The sequence below is a fragment of the Balearica regulorum genome, chromosome 18, assembly GCF_011004875.1.
Source record: "Balearica regulorum gibbericeps isolate bBalReg1 chromosome 18, bBalReg1.pri, whole genome shotgun sequence".
Lineage (NCBI taxonomy): Eukaryota > Metazoa > Chordata > Aves > Gruiformes > Gruidae > Balearica > Balearica regulorum.
In genome coordinates this window covers 8,601,693-8,618,092 of record NC_046201.1, presented here as the reverse complement: position 1 = coordinate 8,618,092, position 16,400 = coordinate 8,601,693, and the positions used below count along the sequence as shown (strand labels likewise).

Sequence of the window (16,400 nt, the reverse complement as noted above, 5' to 3'; positions counted from 1 at the left end):
CCACCTCTGCTCCGAGGATGCTTACACCTAGCTGCTGAATTATTTGCTAAAGCAAGGATCCAGTTTACTGTTACAGACATATCTCCCAACCTCTGCAGTTAATTTTTAAAAAAAAACAAAACACAAAGATTTTGTTTCAAATGACAAGTTTGTGATAAGAAATTAGACAAATGGTGTGAAGCAATAAGCTACCAAGGCTTAATGAGTTAATGCTCAGCAGCTAGGCAGAAATATCTGTCCTTCTCTTCTAGTCTACCCAGTTTCATGTGAGAGCTGTGATGGCTACCTTATTTCATTTGAGGTGAGGTGACTCAGCTGAGAAAGGGAATGTGGTCCTGTTGGTGCTTGTTCTGTGTGCAAAAATCAAAATTTCTGTACTCCTCCTGCTGTGTTGGTACGAGAGCATCATCAGACCTGGTAAAGTATCAGATGTTCTCTGGATTGCAGCTGGTGCCCTTTGACTAGTAGATCTGCTGTGGAACTCAGGCATTGGTTCAGTGCTGAGCACCAAGAAAGCATCTGAATTTGTCTGCAATAAGTGGGTGCCAGAGCTATTCTGCCACTTCTTTTTACAGTCAGTGCACTGACATAACTGGCTGCTGGTGAGTGTGTGTTGGTCGTCCCTTTTTGCCTGGATTAAATGTGTGTGCAGTGATGAGTGTCTTTGGTTTGCCTTATTTAACATACATAAATGTGAATTTATTTTTTAAAAAGACAACACAAAACATGTCTTGCATTTGAGGTGTTTGGAGGGTGTTGAGCCTAGCTTGGCGTACAGGAATGCAGGACTAGCTGAGAGCATCTCTGGCAAACTGATACTTCTCATTTTTGGGGCTATTACCAAGGCACATGGCTAGAACATAAAACTACTCATGTTAATACTGACTTTCATAGAGGTAAATATAGCAGCTGAGCTGTAAGTACCTATTTTAAAAGTGCTTCTCCAATATTGAGTTCCCTCACCACTGAGTGAGGGGGCTGACCTTCGGCTGATGATCACATCACTCTGGGTATAACAGACAAGAGTAGGAATGACTGAGCTGTCATGTGTTCATCAACCACCATTCTGCCTTCCTCTGGTCAGGTTTCTTCTGGGTTTTGACAGTCTTTTGTGTGATGACAGACCTGCTAAGTATTTATTGTTGATGCTGGCATTCTGCCTACTACTTGGCTTGCTTATCCTAGCAGCTGAGGCAGGTGAGTCTGGCACATGAAGCTGAAAATAGTTGTGCTGCCTTTAAAAATCAAGAGATCTCAAAACAGGTTAAATGTAGTGCCCCTGCAGAGAAAGTTTTATGCCTTGCTTTGGGAAGAATTTGTGTGATGATATCCTTCAGGAAGGATCATGAAACGGGAAAACTACTCATTTACAATTTCTATGATTTACCAGAGTTGACTAGAACATGAATATTGCTGCTGCCAGGTAGCATTGGATCATCTCGTCAGTCTGGGTTCTTCAGATACTGTTTAATACAGAACAGAGAGGTATGGCTCAGTGATATGTTGAAACATAATGCATCAATTTAAACACCACGTGTCAGAGATTAAATTGCCCTAATGCATGTTGAAATGAAAGTATCATTATACACTTGGAGCTCTGCAGCAAGAGAGCTCCAGTTAAAACACCCAAACTGCTGCTCACGCGTGAGTACTTACTGGAATGTGAATGTTGCTGCCTGCTTCTGGATGTTAAGAGGCTATCTATACAGTACTTATTTTAACAAATAATTTTAGAAAGCTGTATAAAAATTAATGTCTGTCTGTATACCCTGGTGGGATGTGGGAGGCGATGAAAACCCTTCCACAGTCTGGAAATGGGCTGTGGGAGGCTTCAGGTTTCCCACTCCGGTGGAGTTCTGACTCCAGAAGTTGGGTCTGAAAGCCTAGCTGGCTGTCTCTCTTCCTCTCTTACTGAAACACGCAATCAAGAAGGCAATAAATACACAGGTACTTTGGTTTGATTCCAGATCCTGTCCTTGGATTATAGATTTATGTCTAATTTAGTAAAGCAGGCTGTAAGTCAGGGCGTGGGTTCGGATGAAATGCTGACAGAGCACGGTGGATTTTGGGCTGGGGATCAACAAGGAAAAGCAACAAATGCGGCAGTAGTGGGGAGAGAGGTTCTGAAAGTGAGATGTGAAAGAGGCTGCGTTCACGTGGTGCTTCCCGAAACACGTGGTGTGTAATTAGTGTATTTGCAGGGCTCTGAACGATGTACCAATGCAAATGTGTTCTTGACCACTGAAATGCAGATGAGACTTCTCCCTCTTCAGCAGAAGGAAATCTAAACTGAGTTACTGTGAGGCTGAGCAAGTCTGAAATTAGAGTTCAGTCTTGTAGCCTCCTGGTTAGTATGCTTAGGACATTATCCCTCGTGTAGTGTTTTAGCATTAGTGTATCTGATGGCAACTGCATTTCGTAGTTTTGAGTTTGCTGATAGCAATGAAATAGCCTGCAAGTAGTCTTCAGATCACTGAAACAGCTTGATGAAGGACCACTTGGAAGGACATCGCCTTGGTTAACTGGCCAGTAGTCACTGGAGATTCATCAAGTGACACCTCCCCTTACAGTAATGACTCCTGGTGCCCACAACTCTGTGTGAACTAGTGGTGCAACATGTAATGATGGTCCAGCCGCATCTTTTGTTGCCAGCACTAGCTCTTTGCCAGCAAGTGCTTTAGCAGGAGCTGGAGTATGAGCAGTGCTTTGACTTTATCCACAGGTTTTATTGACATTTTGTGCTACCTGCATGAACCTGGGGGCTACTGAGTGCAGCAACAACCACTTCTTTTCCTTTTTTTTTTCCAAGACAAGTGCTTGCTGCAGTGAATTTGGCACCAATTCCACTGCCAGCTAAGACTTCTCACTGTACAGTACCTTGCTTAAAATGTTCCAGGCCAAACAGGATTTCCACAGATATTGGGGGGTATCTTGGGTAAAAAGCATGCAGGATGAGACAGAACTGTGGTGTGATGCACTTCTTCCTGTATCTCCTGTCTTCTCTAGTACATAGACTGGATGTGGGTAGGAAATGGTGTGTGATGTAGAGAGTTGAGACTTAGAGTGATGAATGAGTCAGAATGTCTGTGCCCTTTTTGATGTGCCTGACTTAGAGCACGGTCGTGGACAGGTGGCCTGATTGCTGTTTCAGATCTGTCAGCTGGATTTTGCAAATGTGTCAAGGGGTTAACTGTGTATGGAAGTACCATTCTCTGCTGAAGACTTCCTCAGTCTGGAGGATCAGGATACTTACTGTGCGTTTGTATTTGTCATGTTATTTCTGACCAAGTATCTTCTGGGGTCACTAAATCCAGTGTCTTTCTCTCTTCCCTTAGCTGAAGCTTGAAGATCGCTCTGTGGTCCCTCGAGATGTGGTCAGACATATGAGCTCCAGCGTAAGTGCTTTTTTCTTTGTCCCTTTTTGATTGTGATACTGCTGCATGGATTTCTAAGACTTGCCAAATTGCCTGAATGGAACTGAACAGTAAAGCTTTGAGCATGTTCTATTTTTAGTGTGTTTGATAGACCTAGCTGCATCCTTTGAAAATGAAATGCTGATAAGGCTGCCTCTCTACTGTTGCATATCTGCAAAGGTCTCCTGAGCAAATGAGCCTGATAATGTCAAGTAATGAGACAAGAAGCTCGTCTATCCTGCCATCTTTTAAGTTTTAAATCAATCCATTCTGAGATGTGGGGAGTGTGGACCTGCTCTCCCAGACCTAACAGGGAGGCTGGAGTGGAGATAGATAGCACTGCTGCTGTGTTCCTTTTGGTGTGCTCTGGTAGAGAAGTTGGAGGAAGTATTTTCAGGGAGACCTCTCAATCTACAGTGAGCACCACCTTGTCCAGTTTCTCCCAGAAATACAGCAAATCCCAACAGTGCTGCCGTAAGACTTACATTGAAGCATCCGATGCACCTAGGTCAGCAGAAAGCAAGCTGATTCTTAATTAGCAGCCGATGAGCATTACCTTTACTCTTCCTGGATCCCATTTTAAGTCCTAGTCATTGTTCTACTTGTACAGCATTTGTGCTTATCGGAGATGACTGGATTTGGTTTTTGGGTAGGGAATACTGGAACATTGTTCAGATCGATTATCAGGTGAGATGTGGGCTCTTTAGGAGCTTAGCTAGGCTGGCAATTTCTTGCTGTTGCTCACACCTAACCTATAACCCTGAGCCATATGGCCTGCCATGTGCACGCCTGTATCTTCTCTTGACTGACTTCCAGCAGTGTGGCTACCAAGGTTGTGATGAAGCAGGCAGCTGGCCGCTAACTGCTGCAGTTGCACCACATGGTGTGCAGCCTGGTGCAGGGATGGGGAAGGCCATTCTCTAACCTGGATGTTTTGGGGGATTTTTAAATAAAGCCTTTTTTGTTAATTTAAAAAAAAGTAACCCCACCCATTTTTCACAGAATGTTCCAAAGAGGAAAAAATGGGAGGAAGAACTAGAAGGATAATTTGAAAAGTGTTGAAACAAAGTATTTCCTTAAGAAATGTAATTGTTGTTTGAAATGGAAATTTGGAGTCAACATATCTTACTAAAACTGAGGCTTTATGAAATGTTTCAATCCAAAACAATGAACAGCTACCAAATTGAAATATCAACTCTTTCTGCTGTTGTACCTGGCACAGCTGGACTCTGTAGTATATCCTTCTCACTCAGAGGGATGCCTCTCAACTGTTCTCCAGTGCTTCTTAAAGTCGTTTTAAGCTTTCAGGACAGCAAGTTGCCCTCCTCTTGGCAAACATGGATGTGTTGCTTTTGTCTGCAATTTCCATACTCATCTGAGCAGAAACTGGCTTCTCTGGCTTATTGCATGCGTATTGGTAGATCCATTACCCAGCAGTTGTTTTGCACGCTTGTTTATTGTCTGTTTGCATGTCTAAACACTGGCTTTTGCTTGACCATTTGTACTAGTGGCTGATAACTTCATTTTTTTTTTAATTGATAGAATGGTGAGGATATAACTCAATTTCTTCCCTCTGTTCAAAAGCATAGCAAATCTGAAGATGACTTATACTTCACCTTACCCTCAAGTATGTTTTACATGTCAGTGGTAAATGGAACAATAAACCCCTTCTCTCCCAAAGAAAACCTTCACATGTTAATCAGAAATCTTCCAAAAATTACAAGAGCATTTAAAATAGAAAATCTGCAAGTGTCAGCCTGCCAAATTCAGGATATGGGATGGTTGCCCTGCACCAGTTGGCCTGGCAAATGCACAATGTGGAACTTATTCTCTATTCACCATGCTCTCTTAGGGCTTGTTTTTAACCTTGAGTGGGAAGGACTCAAAATTCTCTGTTCCTCAAGAGAAGAGAGCTGAGTTGAATGCATGTGCTTCTCATCAAGCAATGAGTGTGGGGAAAGACAGCTTCAGGGAGTAATGCATAAAATAAAATCATTTTCTGAATGCAGTTGAGCCTGTAAGTCTAATCCAGCTGGATGAGAAGTAGTGAAAGTGGCAGAGTTCACTTTTCCAGGTGATATGCTAATTTGGGGGGAAGATTAGAAGGTCTGTAATCTGTCAGACACTGGGATTTTGTTGCTTCAAAGGGTGCTGGACTATGCCGTCCCTTTTAAATAAAGGAATGAGAGCGTGGTGTGAAGATTGCCTTATTAGAAAAGAGCATTGAGGGAAGGAGTAAAAGGATGGGAGGTAGAAGATACGGGGTTGAAGCCTATGCTTGCTGAGCTGCTGTTCTCTCAGGTGGGAGTCTGCTGGTCTGCCTTAAAGCTTTGTCTCTGGGGAAGGAAAAGAGTCACCTCTCCATCTATTCACTGCTTAAATATTCAGTATCTCCAGCTTGATGCGTGTCATCAGGGTACCACAAGAAGCAGACAAAGTCTAGGGAGTGCACTTAATTCTGGTGTGAGTGGGGCTTGAACCCATCAACCCTTCTAACAAAGGTCAGTCACCTCTCTTTTCCAGTTCTGCTATTGGGATTGATGGAAATTGATTTTTGTAACAGAACTGTGAAATGTCAGCTCATTTCGTTTGGCTCTTCCTTTAATGGGAGCATCTAATGGACAGGACAGGACAGTTGTATTCGAGCAGGTTGGTGAGGAGCTGTGCTCCAGCTGTAGACCTGCCCTGGAAAACAAGAGACAAGTTGGAGACTTCTTGGTCTGGGACTGCATTGCTGAGCACTGCTGTAATCTCACAGAGTGATTCAGCAGAACCCCTCAGCCTGCAAATCTGCCTCCCCTATTGCAGGCTAATGTTTCATGTGACAGTGAAGTAAATAAACTCCTAATAAACAAAGATTCAGTGGCAGGTGAGGGAGGAGAGCTGTGACTCAACAGCCCTGTACCTTCTGGGGCTGCTCACAACATTGATCTCTGTTTTCTGAACCACGGATGCCGCTCTGTGCTTGCTCAAGTGTTTTGCAACTGGAAGGAAAAGCAAGCTGAGCTAAACCTGGGGCTCTTGCTCATCACTATAGCATCCAACTGTGTTAGACGGGAGGGTGGCTTGTAGGGTGGTGCAGGTACCCTCTCCATGAGGAAACTGTCACTTAGAGAATGGGCAGAGGGTGTTGATGTACATCAGTCACCCCAGTCCTGGTTTTATTACTTGTTGTTCTTTCACCATCAATAAAAGAGGAATTCTAGGCAGGTGTTGGATTGTATCATGTCTCAGAGCTGCTGTCATGTTGGCTACTGATAAAGGAAAAATTAATTCTGAAATGCTCAGTGTAGGGCAAGGAATTTTTCTTGATGTTTTTTTGGTTCTGACTACTAAGCAATCTAAAACACAGGACCTGAACTGCAAAGCATGGGCAGAGGATGGACTGGGCATGCTTACTTTAGCTTAATCCGGAGGAAAAGCAGAGTAGGTGGCTGTGCTCTAGCCTGCAGAAGTTGTGGGTTTCAGTTGAGCAGGTGCCACTTCTGAGCAGGCCTTGCTCATCCTACAGCTCGAATCGTGCTGGTAGCAGCTGTTGTGAATCGGCGTACTTCTGGCAAACCCTTTTCAGGTGAGAGTTACGGTACAGCTCTGCTGGGTTCTTTCCTGGCAGCCTGTGCAGGCTGCAAGCTATGTTAGGCTTAGCTGCTGTCTGTCATGATGGAGCTGTCGCTGGGAAAGGCGCCCTTTGCTTCCCAGCCTAGGTGCCCTTCCCTAGAAAGAAATGGGAGCGACGTGTGGAGCAGCAGGAGGGAATGAGCCCCTACAACTTGGGGCTCTGCCAGCCTGGCTCTCCCAGCCCTCCTGGCCATGCTGGCACAGCTATGCACAGGCAATGTGTGGGGCAGGACCTATTCTCCTCATCGCCATCTCCTCGGGAGCTGGGGGGGCTGCGGAGCACGGGGTTTGTGTGATGTGAGGAAGAGGACTTGCAGCAGGCAGGCGGAAAGCAAGCCAGCCAAATGGGCTGAGCAATCTGTCCAGGAATTATCCTGGACTGCGGGTGTCCGTAGGGTGTCTTTGCTGTTAACTACCAGTTCCCAAGATGAGACTGGATGAGTTGAGCACCAGCAAAGTCCTGAATTCCCAAAAGGGCTGTCCAGGGCTCTGAGTGAAGGTTTTGAATAAATATTTAACATGGTTGAAAGAACAGCATGTTTATAAGTGGACTGTGGGAACAAATCCACTTTTTGCGGGGTATGATATGAGCCCTTTGAGTGTTATGCTCAAGTCCTGTTGGAGCAGAGACCTTGATGTTTGAGATAAGGACAGCTTCAGAAGTTGCTGATACCAGGGCATTTGTCATGCTGGCCCTCAGTCAGCTTTTATAATGGACTTGTGGTCTTTAATAAATAAGGGTATCGATTGTCTCAGCTGTCAGGAGGCCAGGGCAGCTGCTGCATTTGACAGTGTTTGGGTTAGCAGCCCTTCCTTGCAGGCCTCCACCATATGTGTGAGCAACGTGCATATTGTGCGCTCCCTGCCAAACTATCCCCAGAAGGCTCTTGACAGCATGCGTTATTTTCTTGGGGACAAAAAAAAGGATTAGAACTTTGCTAAAAAGTGAGGGAGATAATGACAACCATCTCATAATTGGACCAACTGTAAATTATCTGGCTTGAAACCTTGAAATCTGACTAAAGGTGCCAGATTATTGGTTTTTTCAGTATGGCAGCAAGTGAAGACCATTTATAATGTCCTGCAAAATCAAGCTTTGCATGAGAAGTCACAGATAGCTTTAAAGAATTTCTGTTTTGTTCTGGGATTGATCTACCCCTGCCTTTGCTGACTCAGGGCAGTACCTGCAGGATGGTCCTATGGAGTTGCAGAGACTTGCTCAGTTGAATAGACCAAGGAGCCAGGCAGGTTTTAAAGCACGTAAATACTAACCACCTGACTAGTGTGGTCTTATTTGACTAGATGCAGGAGTCTCTGGGCTGCTGCTTTAGCAGCCATTGCAAGTTTTAACTGGGAAAGAAAACACTACAGGTCTTTAATAGTGATCTCACCTTCTGAGTTGTCTTAGGATCATGTGAAATGCCCCTTCAGAACAAGGGCCTGAAGGGTAAGAGGGGGTTTAATGTTGAAAGTTGTCCCTGCACTTCTGATTTGTACACGGAGCACAGATGTGTGTATGTAGAACCTTCCCTAGGTGATAAACCCTTTTTCTCCTTTGTGTTTTCAGGACAGCCAGTGTGGAACTGTAATTGATGTCAACATAGAGTGTGCTGTGAAGCTGGTAGGAACCAACTGCATCCTCTACCCTGTCAACAGCAAAGACCTGCAACATATCTGGGTGAGAACACAGCCAAAATACACGTAGGAGCCAGGGCTTGGTGGTTTGGATGGATGCTGCTGTATTTCAAGTAACACATGCAAAGGAGGCATCCATATTGTACAAGATGCATTTGCAGTTTGGTTTTATTTTAAACTTACTGCAAGCATCCTCCCTGGAAGATGATGATACAGCATCGCCTCATCTCCCCATCTGTTCTGTGTTTCTGATCACATTGCTGAGACCAAATTGACTTGAAGGGCTAGGTTGACATTAAATTGTGTGAGAACTTCTGCACTGAGATCGGCTTGTGTGACAGCCTGATTGGGGCAACCCCATGGCAGTGGCACAGAGATTTTTTCAGCTGCAATATCGTTACTGTTTAAACAGGCTATAAAAATGCTGAGATGAGCCGAGCATCTTTCTGTTGAGCTGGTACAGTCTGAAGCATACTTGGTTCTCCCTCTTGGGTGGGTAATATCCAGAGACCAGGTGGGATAGGATTTCATCATTCTTTTTCCTCTGAGAAAAAGGTAATTTGGGAGTGAAAAACAGGAGTGTCACAACCTTTCTCAAGAAGCAGCCTGTGGAAAGGTAGTGGGATGCAAGCTTCCCTGGGATGGAAAATTAGTCTCAGTGATAAAAATTGTTAATATTAACTGAACACAAGTGTGAGTACACCTCCACTTTGCAGAGCACCTCTTGAACAGGCTTGACCTAAGTTTAAGATCCAAGGAAAAAAATCCCAGAGAAAGCCCAAGCTATTTAACTGGAGAATCTAGGCTATGTGCTGACTATGGAGCAAACTCCTCAATGTACTTTAATTCCAGTTTACAGCAAGACCTGCAGTTGCTGTCATAAGTCCCTTTGCTATCTAGTCTGCATTGTGTGAGGACTCAAAGTACAAGGGCTGATATTTATAAGGTTTTGTTTCCTGTTTTCTTCATAGCCTTTTATGTATGGTGACTACATAGCCTACGACTGCTGGCTGGGCAAGGTCTATGATTTGAAGAACCAGGTCATCCTCAAGCTTTCCAATGGAGCCAGGTACTTTTCTTTCTGTTGAAGACTTGTCCTCCTTGGCTTTCAAATCCTGATCTATTTTAAAAGAACTAGAAACAGGCTGGGCTTCATTCATGTGCTGATAAGTTATCTGCTTGTGTTATCTTCAGATGTAGAGGAAGAGCACATCTATTTCTGAAAATGTTGAGATTCGTTGGTCACTCTCTGGAAAACCTGTTGTCTGAAAGGTGACAATTTCTTTCAGTCCCGGCAGATCAGTGCTCCACAACTAAAGCACATTGGTCTTTAAACTGTGCTTTTCCTCTGGAAAAGGAGCTGTTTAAGATGGATTGCTATTCCAGACCTTTTCTCAGTAGGAGAGCATAACTGCACTGAGATGCAGAGAGGATTGTTACCTTAAAAAAGGTCTGTGAAAGTGTAGAAGCTTGCAGACTAGTGCTTTTTATCAAAGATGAAAAAGCAGCCCAAGATTGAACAGCTCTGCTTTTTCACTGTTATTTTCAACTGTATTAGGAATGTTTTTTCAATGAAGACATAATCCAAAGTCATATCTCTAGAGAGAGATTTAACCAGAGATATTGACAGAAATATCTGGTTAATTTATTTCTGCAAAGCCAGCAGAAGGATCTGAATTCTGTTCCTTGTGCATGCTGGACGGTTACTTGTGAGCTAAACCCCTATGAATCCACTCCATACACTCTGTCACTGAGGCCTGTCTTGTCCAACAAACTTTTTTATTGATGGAAGGAAGGAACCAGTGGAGGGCCAAGAGGCTTATGGGCCTGGCAGCTGGGGAACAACCCATCTGTCTTGTAAATTGAGTGTTGACATTGATGTTTAAAAAATAGTGCACAATTCTGCAGCCAGCTCTAAGAGAAGCAAGTAATGCGAGAGCTATAACAGATGATTGGTGGATGCGTCTGTGATTTTAATTGTTCTAGCGTTCAGCTAACCCAGGCTGGAAGGCTCTTATGCATATGTTAAACTGGGAGTGAAAAATAGCTACGCTTCTCTATCTGTATCGCCTGCAGTTACTGGGGCAATTTAAAACTTCGCTTGGTACCTGTTACCAGCTCATGCATAGCTATGTAAAAGGAGGTAAGTGTTTTCATAATGTCTTCCTAATGAATCATTTGAAGTGCTACTAGAACTCACTCTGGAATTGAAGCTATTGCTGAAGCAAGTATACCCAAATTGCCTTTAGGTTCCAGCATTGGTGTGAATAACAAATGGGACCTTTGCAGCAGACAAGTCTTCTCTGGCACCCTGTATATGACTTAATTTTTTTAATTTTTTTTTTTACATGCTGAATGGAACTTTTAGATACCAGGCAGTGTTTTTATAGCTTGTGTATAACCCATTTTGCTCAGGACCATAAAGGTTGAGTGATATACTGCTGGGCATATGCCAGACATGCTCAGGTAGCATCAGTTAATTTGGTGCTGTTTGCTTTTGAGGTGGATGGCTCTGGAAATGCAACCGTGTCTCTTGTCCGTTTTCCAGGTGTTCTATGAGCACAGAAGATGGAGCCAAGCTGTATGATGTTTGTCCTCATGTCAGTGACTCGGTGAGCTTCTGGTTCTCCTGAGAGTCTTTTTGATCAACTTCCTCTTGAAAGCTTTTTGTGCAGGGGGAGGGGGGGAGAAGGCAAAACTGTAGGCACTTATTAATCCTAAAAATTAAACAATGCATCACAGCTGAAAAACACTTCATTAGATCTTTACTTGAAGTAAGTGTAACAGGATGAAGCTTAAAGGTAATGAGCAGGTTTTGAGGAGATAATACAATTAGTATATCCAACTGCTTTCTTTGCAAGCAACTTGTGTAACATGCAGTCAGATGGCTGATGTCAAGGCAGTTCACTGCCTGCTTGTTATATCCGTACATGTTTGAAAAGGCTCTTACTCCATTTAATGCTTTCAAAATTGCTCCCCTTCTGGAAAAGGGCATATTGTTTAAAAGGTATGCTGCTAGAAGCACGTTTTCAGATCGCATAAAATACCGTCTCTTGTTGTATCCCGTCACATTCTCTGAACAGAGAGCTGTCACTATACTGGCATTTTTCAAATTATGTGGTAGGGAAGGCTAGCTTTTGGGTATAACAGAGTTCCCTGTGTGATGATGGGATCTATCCTTTCCTACCTTCAAAAGCTGACGACAGCTTGCTTGTTCTTCCAAACAGCATCAGCATGGCCTTGCTGCGCTCCTGGTAGCGGTATTGGAAGTTGACTGAGAATGGCGTGTAATTCTTGGGAACTAGCAATGCAGTCAGCCCTTATCCTTCCCAGCCTTCAAAGCAAAGGCTCCTTTGATCTAAAACTGCACTCCTCTTAAAATTTGATACCTATTTCTTGAAGAGTAAATGGAATATCAGTTTAATAGGATGTGCTGCTGTGGTTTTCTTGTTCTGTACAGAAAAGGAGTGGTTTGTTGCTAGATATTCTCCAGTATCTTAGTCTCTGCTACTTCGGGTTGTGCAGTATGTTTTCTGCTTGCTAAATAAATGTTGTAGCAGCATTCAGCTTCTGGTTACCCAATTTTGAGATATCTAGTTTTGAGTCAGGCTGCCTTTAAAGTGTACATAGTCCTCTGAAAACTTGTGGTTTGGTCTGCAATGTGACTTGTCTCCAGTGTTGCTCCTGATCCCGTACTCAGAATTGCTGTATGTTAGATCCTTACCTGACTTAGATCTTGTCACACTGCTCTTATCCTTTCTGACAAATTACAAGACTTGATACAATTTTGTGCTCAGTAGTTTATCTACCCTAAACTGCTCTGTCCGCCCCCACGTTCTGAATCTTCAGCTCATCAAGTCACTCTAAATATCAGTGGGAAAGAGCTCTACGAGAGCAATTGTTGCGTTTACCGTCCTGTTTTGTTTTCAAAGAACTGTCGTATTAACTAATCCACCTAAGACAGGAATAACACTTACAAACTTAATTTGACAAGCAGAAGAGTGAAGGCAGGCATCCTCTGGCTCTGAAAGCTGTAGGTGCTTGAATTAGAGCATGGAAAAGAGATGGGGGTCCTTACCCAGGACTCAGCCCACCTTGGCTACCCTGTTACTGAGAACATTTGTGTGGACATACGCATCTTCGGTTTCTTTCAAGTACCTTTGCTTCTCCCCCACTGAGTCATAGTCCGGTTCAGATGTGTGATGGAGCGGGTTGCTATAGGAACTGCTGGGCTGACTTAAGGAGAGGAACGAGCTTTAGGAGGAGATGGGCAGCTTGCAGGCTTTACCTTCATGGTTAATCTTACTGATCATGGTTGAGAGAAAAGAGATACCGGAATCTTAAATCTTGAGTCCTTGATGCTGTTTTTTCCCCCACAGGGTCTCTTCTTTGATGATTCATATGGCTTTTATCCTGGGCAAGTCCTCATCGGGCCTTCTAAAGTCTTCTCCAGTGTGCAGTGGCTCTCGGGTGTGAAGCCTGTTCTGAGCACAAAGAGCAAGTTCAGAGTGGTGGTGGAAGAGGTAAGGACTGGCAAGCTGACACATGGCCACCTTCTGCACAGAATGGCGTTTTGGAGCAGAGTCAGCTTGCCATGGTAACCTTCCGAGAACAAATGCGCTGTGGCTCTGTTCTTCTGAGGTGACAAATTTCTTACTGTGGACTGATGGGACTTTTGAGTGGGGCTTGGCTTTTCCTCCCAAGGGTCCCTGCCGGCACCCTGTAAGGTGATTGCGTGCCAATCCACTCAGAGGCCAGCATCATTAGGGTAGTTAGAAGCGCCTCTTCTGTTGAAACTTAATGTTGCATGCTACCCAAAAGGGCAGAAACGTTGCTGACTCTTTGCTGAAAGAGGGAGCAGCTCCAAGTCCATTAGCATGTCTCTTTGTGACATTGGACCGCTGATTTGTATGTACTATAGCTTCCTTCCCAAGCCAGATGTCATCTTTCTTGAAGTTAAAAACTGTAGATGCTCTTGGTGTTGCCAAGAGCTGTGCTGTGGGAGCACTGTAGTGGTCCTGGATGTGGTGAAACTCTACTTGGCCATCTTAAATGATAAAAGCAGGTTTGCTGCTTTCCTGTGTGTAAACGTTCAGATCCTAGACACTGGTCTAGGAAAGCCTCTGAAAAATTAAATTGCCTTCTCTCTTTACATTGTAGGTACAGGTGGTAGAACTAAAGGTTACTTGGATCACTAAAAGCTTCTGTCCTGGAGGTACTGACAGTGTGAGCCCTCCTCCCTCGGTAATCAGCCAGGAGAACCTGTCCAGGTGAGATCAGTTGAAAACCCCTTCTCACTCCCAGCACCCAGGGCCTTCACAGACTATGGGTGACGTGCCTACCAGCTGATTAGCACAGTGCTGCTGTTTCCAGTGTGTTTTTTGCTTTGTTGTATGCCTGTATATTCTAGAGCTTCAAAAATGTGAGAGAATAGCTTTCAAATCAGTTTAGCAGACACTTGAGTTACCAACACAGAGGTTAGCATCCCACCAGTCCTCTCCAGGTACTCTCCAGCTGCCAAGTGCCTGGAGGAAAGTGGTATCTGGCAACAGCTCGCTTCTTCCCTTGTCCTTGCAGTTGTGACTGGAGCAGGCTACATCTTTTAACTCTGCCTAGTAGGCAGGTAAGGTGTCCTGCTCTGGACCCAGGCCGGTGCTGAGGGAGCATCTGGTGCCCTCTGCAGGCTGCAGCTGCAAAAATGGGCTGGACAAAACTCGGAAAGAAAAGTCAGATGAGTAATAGCACAATGCAGCATGGTTCCTGCCTGGAGTTTGTAAGCTGGAGGAGAGCAGCTCTCAGATGACAAGCGGGAAAAAAAAACCCCAAACCAATGCCAACTTCAAATGTCTCTTGGCAGCTGTCTCTGGGAGGGGGAGCTAGAGGGAGAGGAGTGACTGGTGTCTCACCCAAACCCTTTGTATACCCACCCAGCGCCTGGTGAGATTCCTGCTCCTCTGTTAGAATTGTATGCCTGGAAAAGATTTGGTGTGGTGTTAGCTTCTGCCACCCCAGAAGAAGTGCTGTTGGCATGAGGTCATGGCAGCCTTGTGAAGGCCCTGGTCGCTGCTAGGTTCTGTTACTGCTTTTGCACTTCGCTCATGGCTGTTCTGTTCTACCAGGGTAAAGCGTCTGGGGTGCTTTGACCATGCCCAAAGACAGCTTGGGGAAAGGTGCCTCTATGTGTTTCCGGACAAAGTGGAACCTGCAAAAATCACCTGTGAATGCCCTGAGAGGAACTGTGTCCTGGGTGAAGGATCAGTTGCCAAAAAGGTGAGCTCAAGGGGTCGAGGGAGGCATTGACTTCTCTAAGCATTTCTGGTCGATGTGGCTTTTAAAGCAGAAATCTTCCTGGTAGTCACGTGGTCCGAAATGTGACTCCTGAAGTGGTTGTTGTAAAGAGTAATGGCTTGTTGGTGCCAGCAGCGAAGTCACCTTGTACAGCAGTCTGACTGCGCTGGGTGAAGCATGCGGTTAATGCCACGAGAGAACATGAACAGGACCTTGAACGTAGAGGTGTCACCTTGCAGGGGTCAAGCTGTGTCAGAGCTGGTGTTCTCTGACAGCTGGGACTGTTAGACATGTGTCGTTTTCATTAGCATCACCTCAGGTTTCTCATGGAGCTGAACTGTTCAGTTACATCCTTGCTACAGTGAGACAAAAAAGAAGTCTTTGCTTCCTAGGCCGAATGAGTCATGACATGGTTTCTAGTTGCTGGCTGTAGAGCAGAGTGTTCCTAGAATAACAGGATACCATCAGTGTGGATGGTGACCTCCCTGCATAGCTGTGTCTGTTACATAGATTAACTCGTGCAGCCTCTTGTGACCTTCCGTAACAAGAAGTTCAGAACATGTTTAAAATAGCCTTGAGGAGCAAAGCTCGCTTTCTGTGGACTAGTCCAGTGCTGCTCCTGAGTGGAGCAGTGGCGAGATGCTGGGTTTGCAGAATACTCTGGTGCAGGTGAAATGTCCGGAGGCCCGTGGGGTGCTGTTTTCCTCTGTGTGCAAAGCTAACCGTTCCCCAGGTTGGCTGGCACTGATGAGTGTACGGGGATATTGTCTGACCCAGCTCTGCTCTCTCTAGGTGAGGCGGCTGCTGAAGAAGCAGATAGTGAAGATCATGTCATGCTCCCCGGAGTCTCAGGGTACCAGTGAAGCCCCTGACAAAGAGTCTGCTGCAGCTGCTGACCAAAAATCAGAAGAGCTTAAGCCTGGATCAAAGTGTGAGCTGGATGATTCTTCCAACAGTGCACCGAGTCCTGGGGAGAGAAAGGAGGAGCAGCCTGAAGAAACGGGGAAGGAGAAAGGGGGAGCAGCAGCACGACAGCAGCAGCCTCCCTTTCTGCTGAAAGACGAAGGGTCATCCGACTACCGGCTTCAGTCCATGGAGCAGGATGCTGATGATGAGGCAGCCGATGACACTGATGACACTAGCTCTGTCACTTCTTCTGCTAGCTCCACTGCCTCATCCCAGAGTGGCAGTGGCACTGGCCGCAAGAAAAGCATCCCTCTTTCCATCAAAAACTTGAAACGGAAGCACAAGAAGAAGAAGACCAAGATTTCACGGGAGTTTAAGCCAGGAGACAGGTGAGTTGGATTTCCAAACTCAGGTATACTTACCAAAATCTCCCTTATCGAAGTTCTCAGATATAAACCACCTCCTCGACTTGGCTGGAGGATGTTGATATGCTTCATGTTAGGACACCACTTGGTAGTAACCAGCAGCGATTATCTTGTG

At 45.0% G+C, this 16,400-nt stretch overlaps 1 protein-coding gene across 1 annotated transcript in view; it reads left to right on the top strand.

Annotated features, from left to right (window-relative positions):
- Positions 1 to 16,400, top strand: part of UBE2O (ubiquitin conjugating enzyme E2 O) — a 65,970-nt gene that overhangs the window by 31,496 nt on the left and 18,074 nt on the right. The window contains exons 2-9 of the mRNA XM_075771099.1: positions 3,336 to 3,395; positions 8,599 to 8,709; positions 9,638 to 9,735; positions 11,215 to 11,278; positions 13,046 to 13,189; positions 13,827 to 13,936; positions 14,786 to 14,936; positions 15,747 to 16,249. Coding sequence (XP_075627214.1) covers positions 3,336 to 3,395; positions 8,599 to 8,709; positions 9,638 to 9,735; positions 11,215 to 11,278; positions 13,046 to 13,189; positions 13,827 to 13,936; positions 14,786 to 14,936; positions 15,747 to 16,249 — 1,241 coding nt within the window. The remainder of the gene's footprint in view (positions 1 to 3,335; positions 3,396 to 8,598; positions 8,710 to 9,637; positions 9,736 to 11,214; positions 11,279 to 13,045; positions 13,190 to 13,826; positions 13,937 to 14,785; positions 14,937 to 15,746; positions 16,250 to 16,400) is intronic.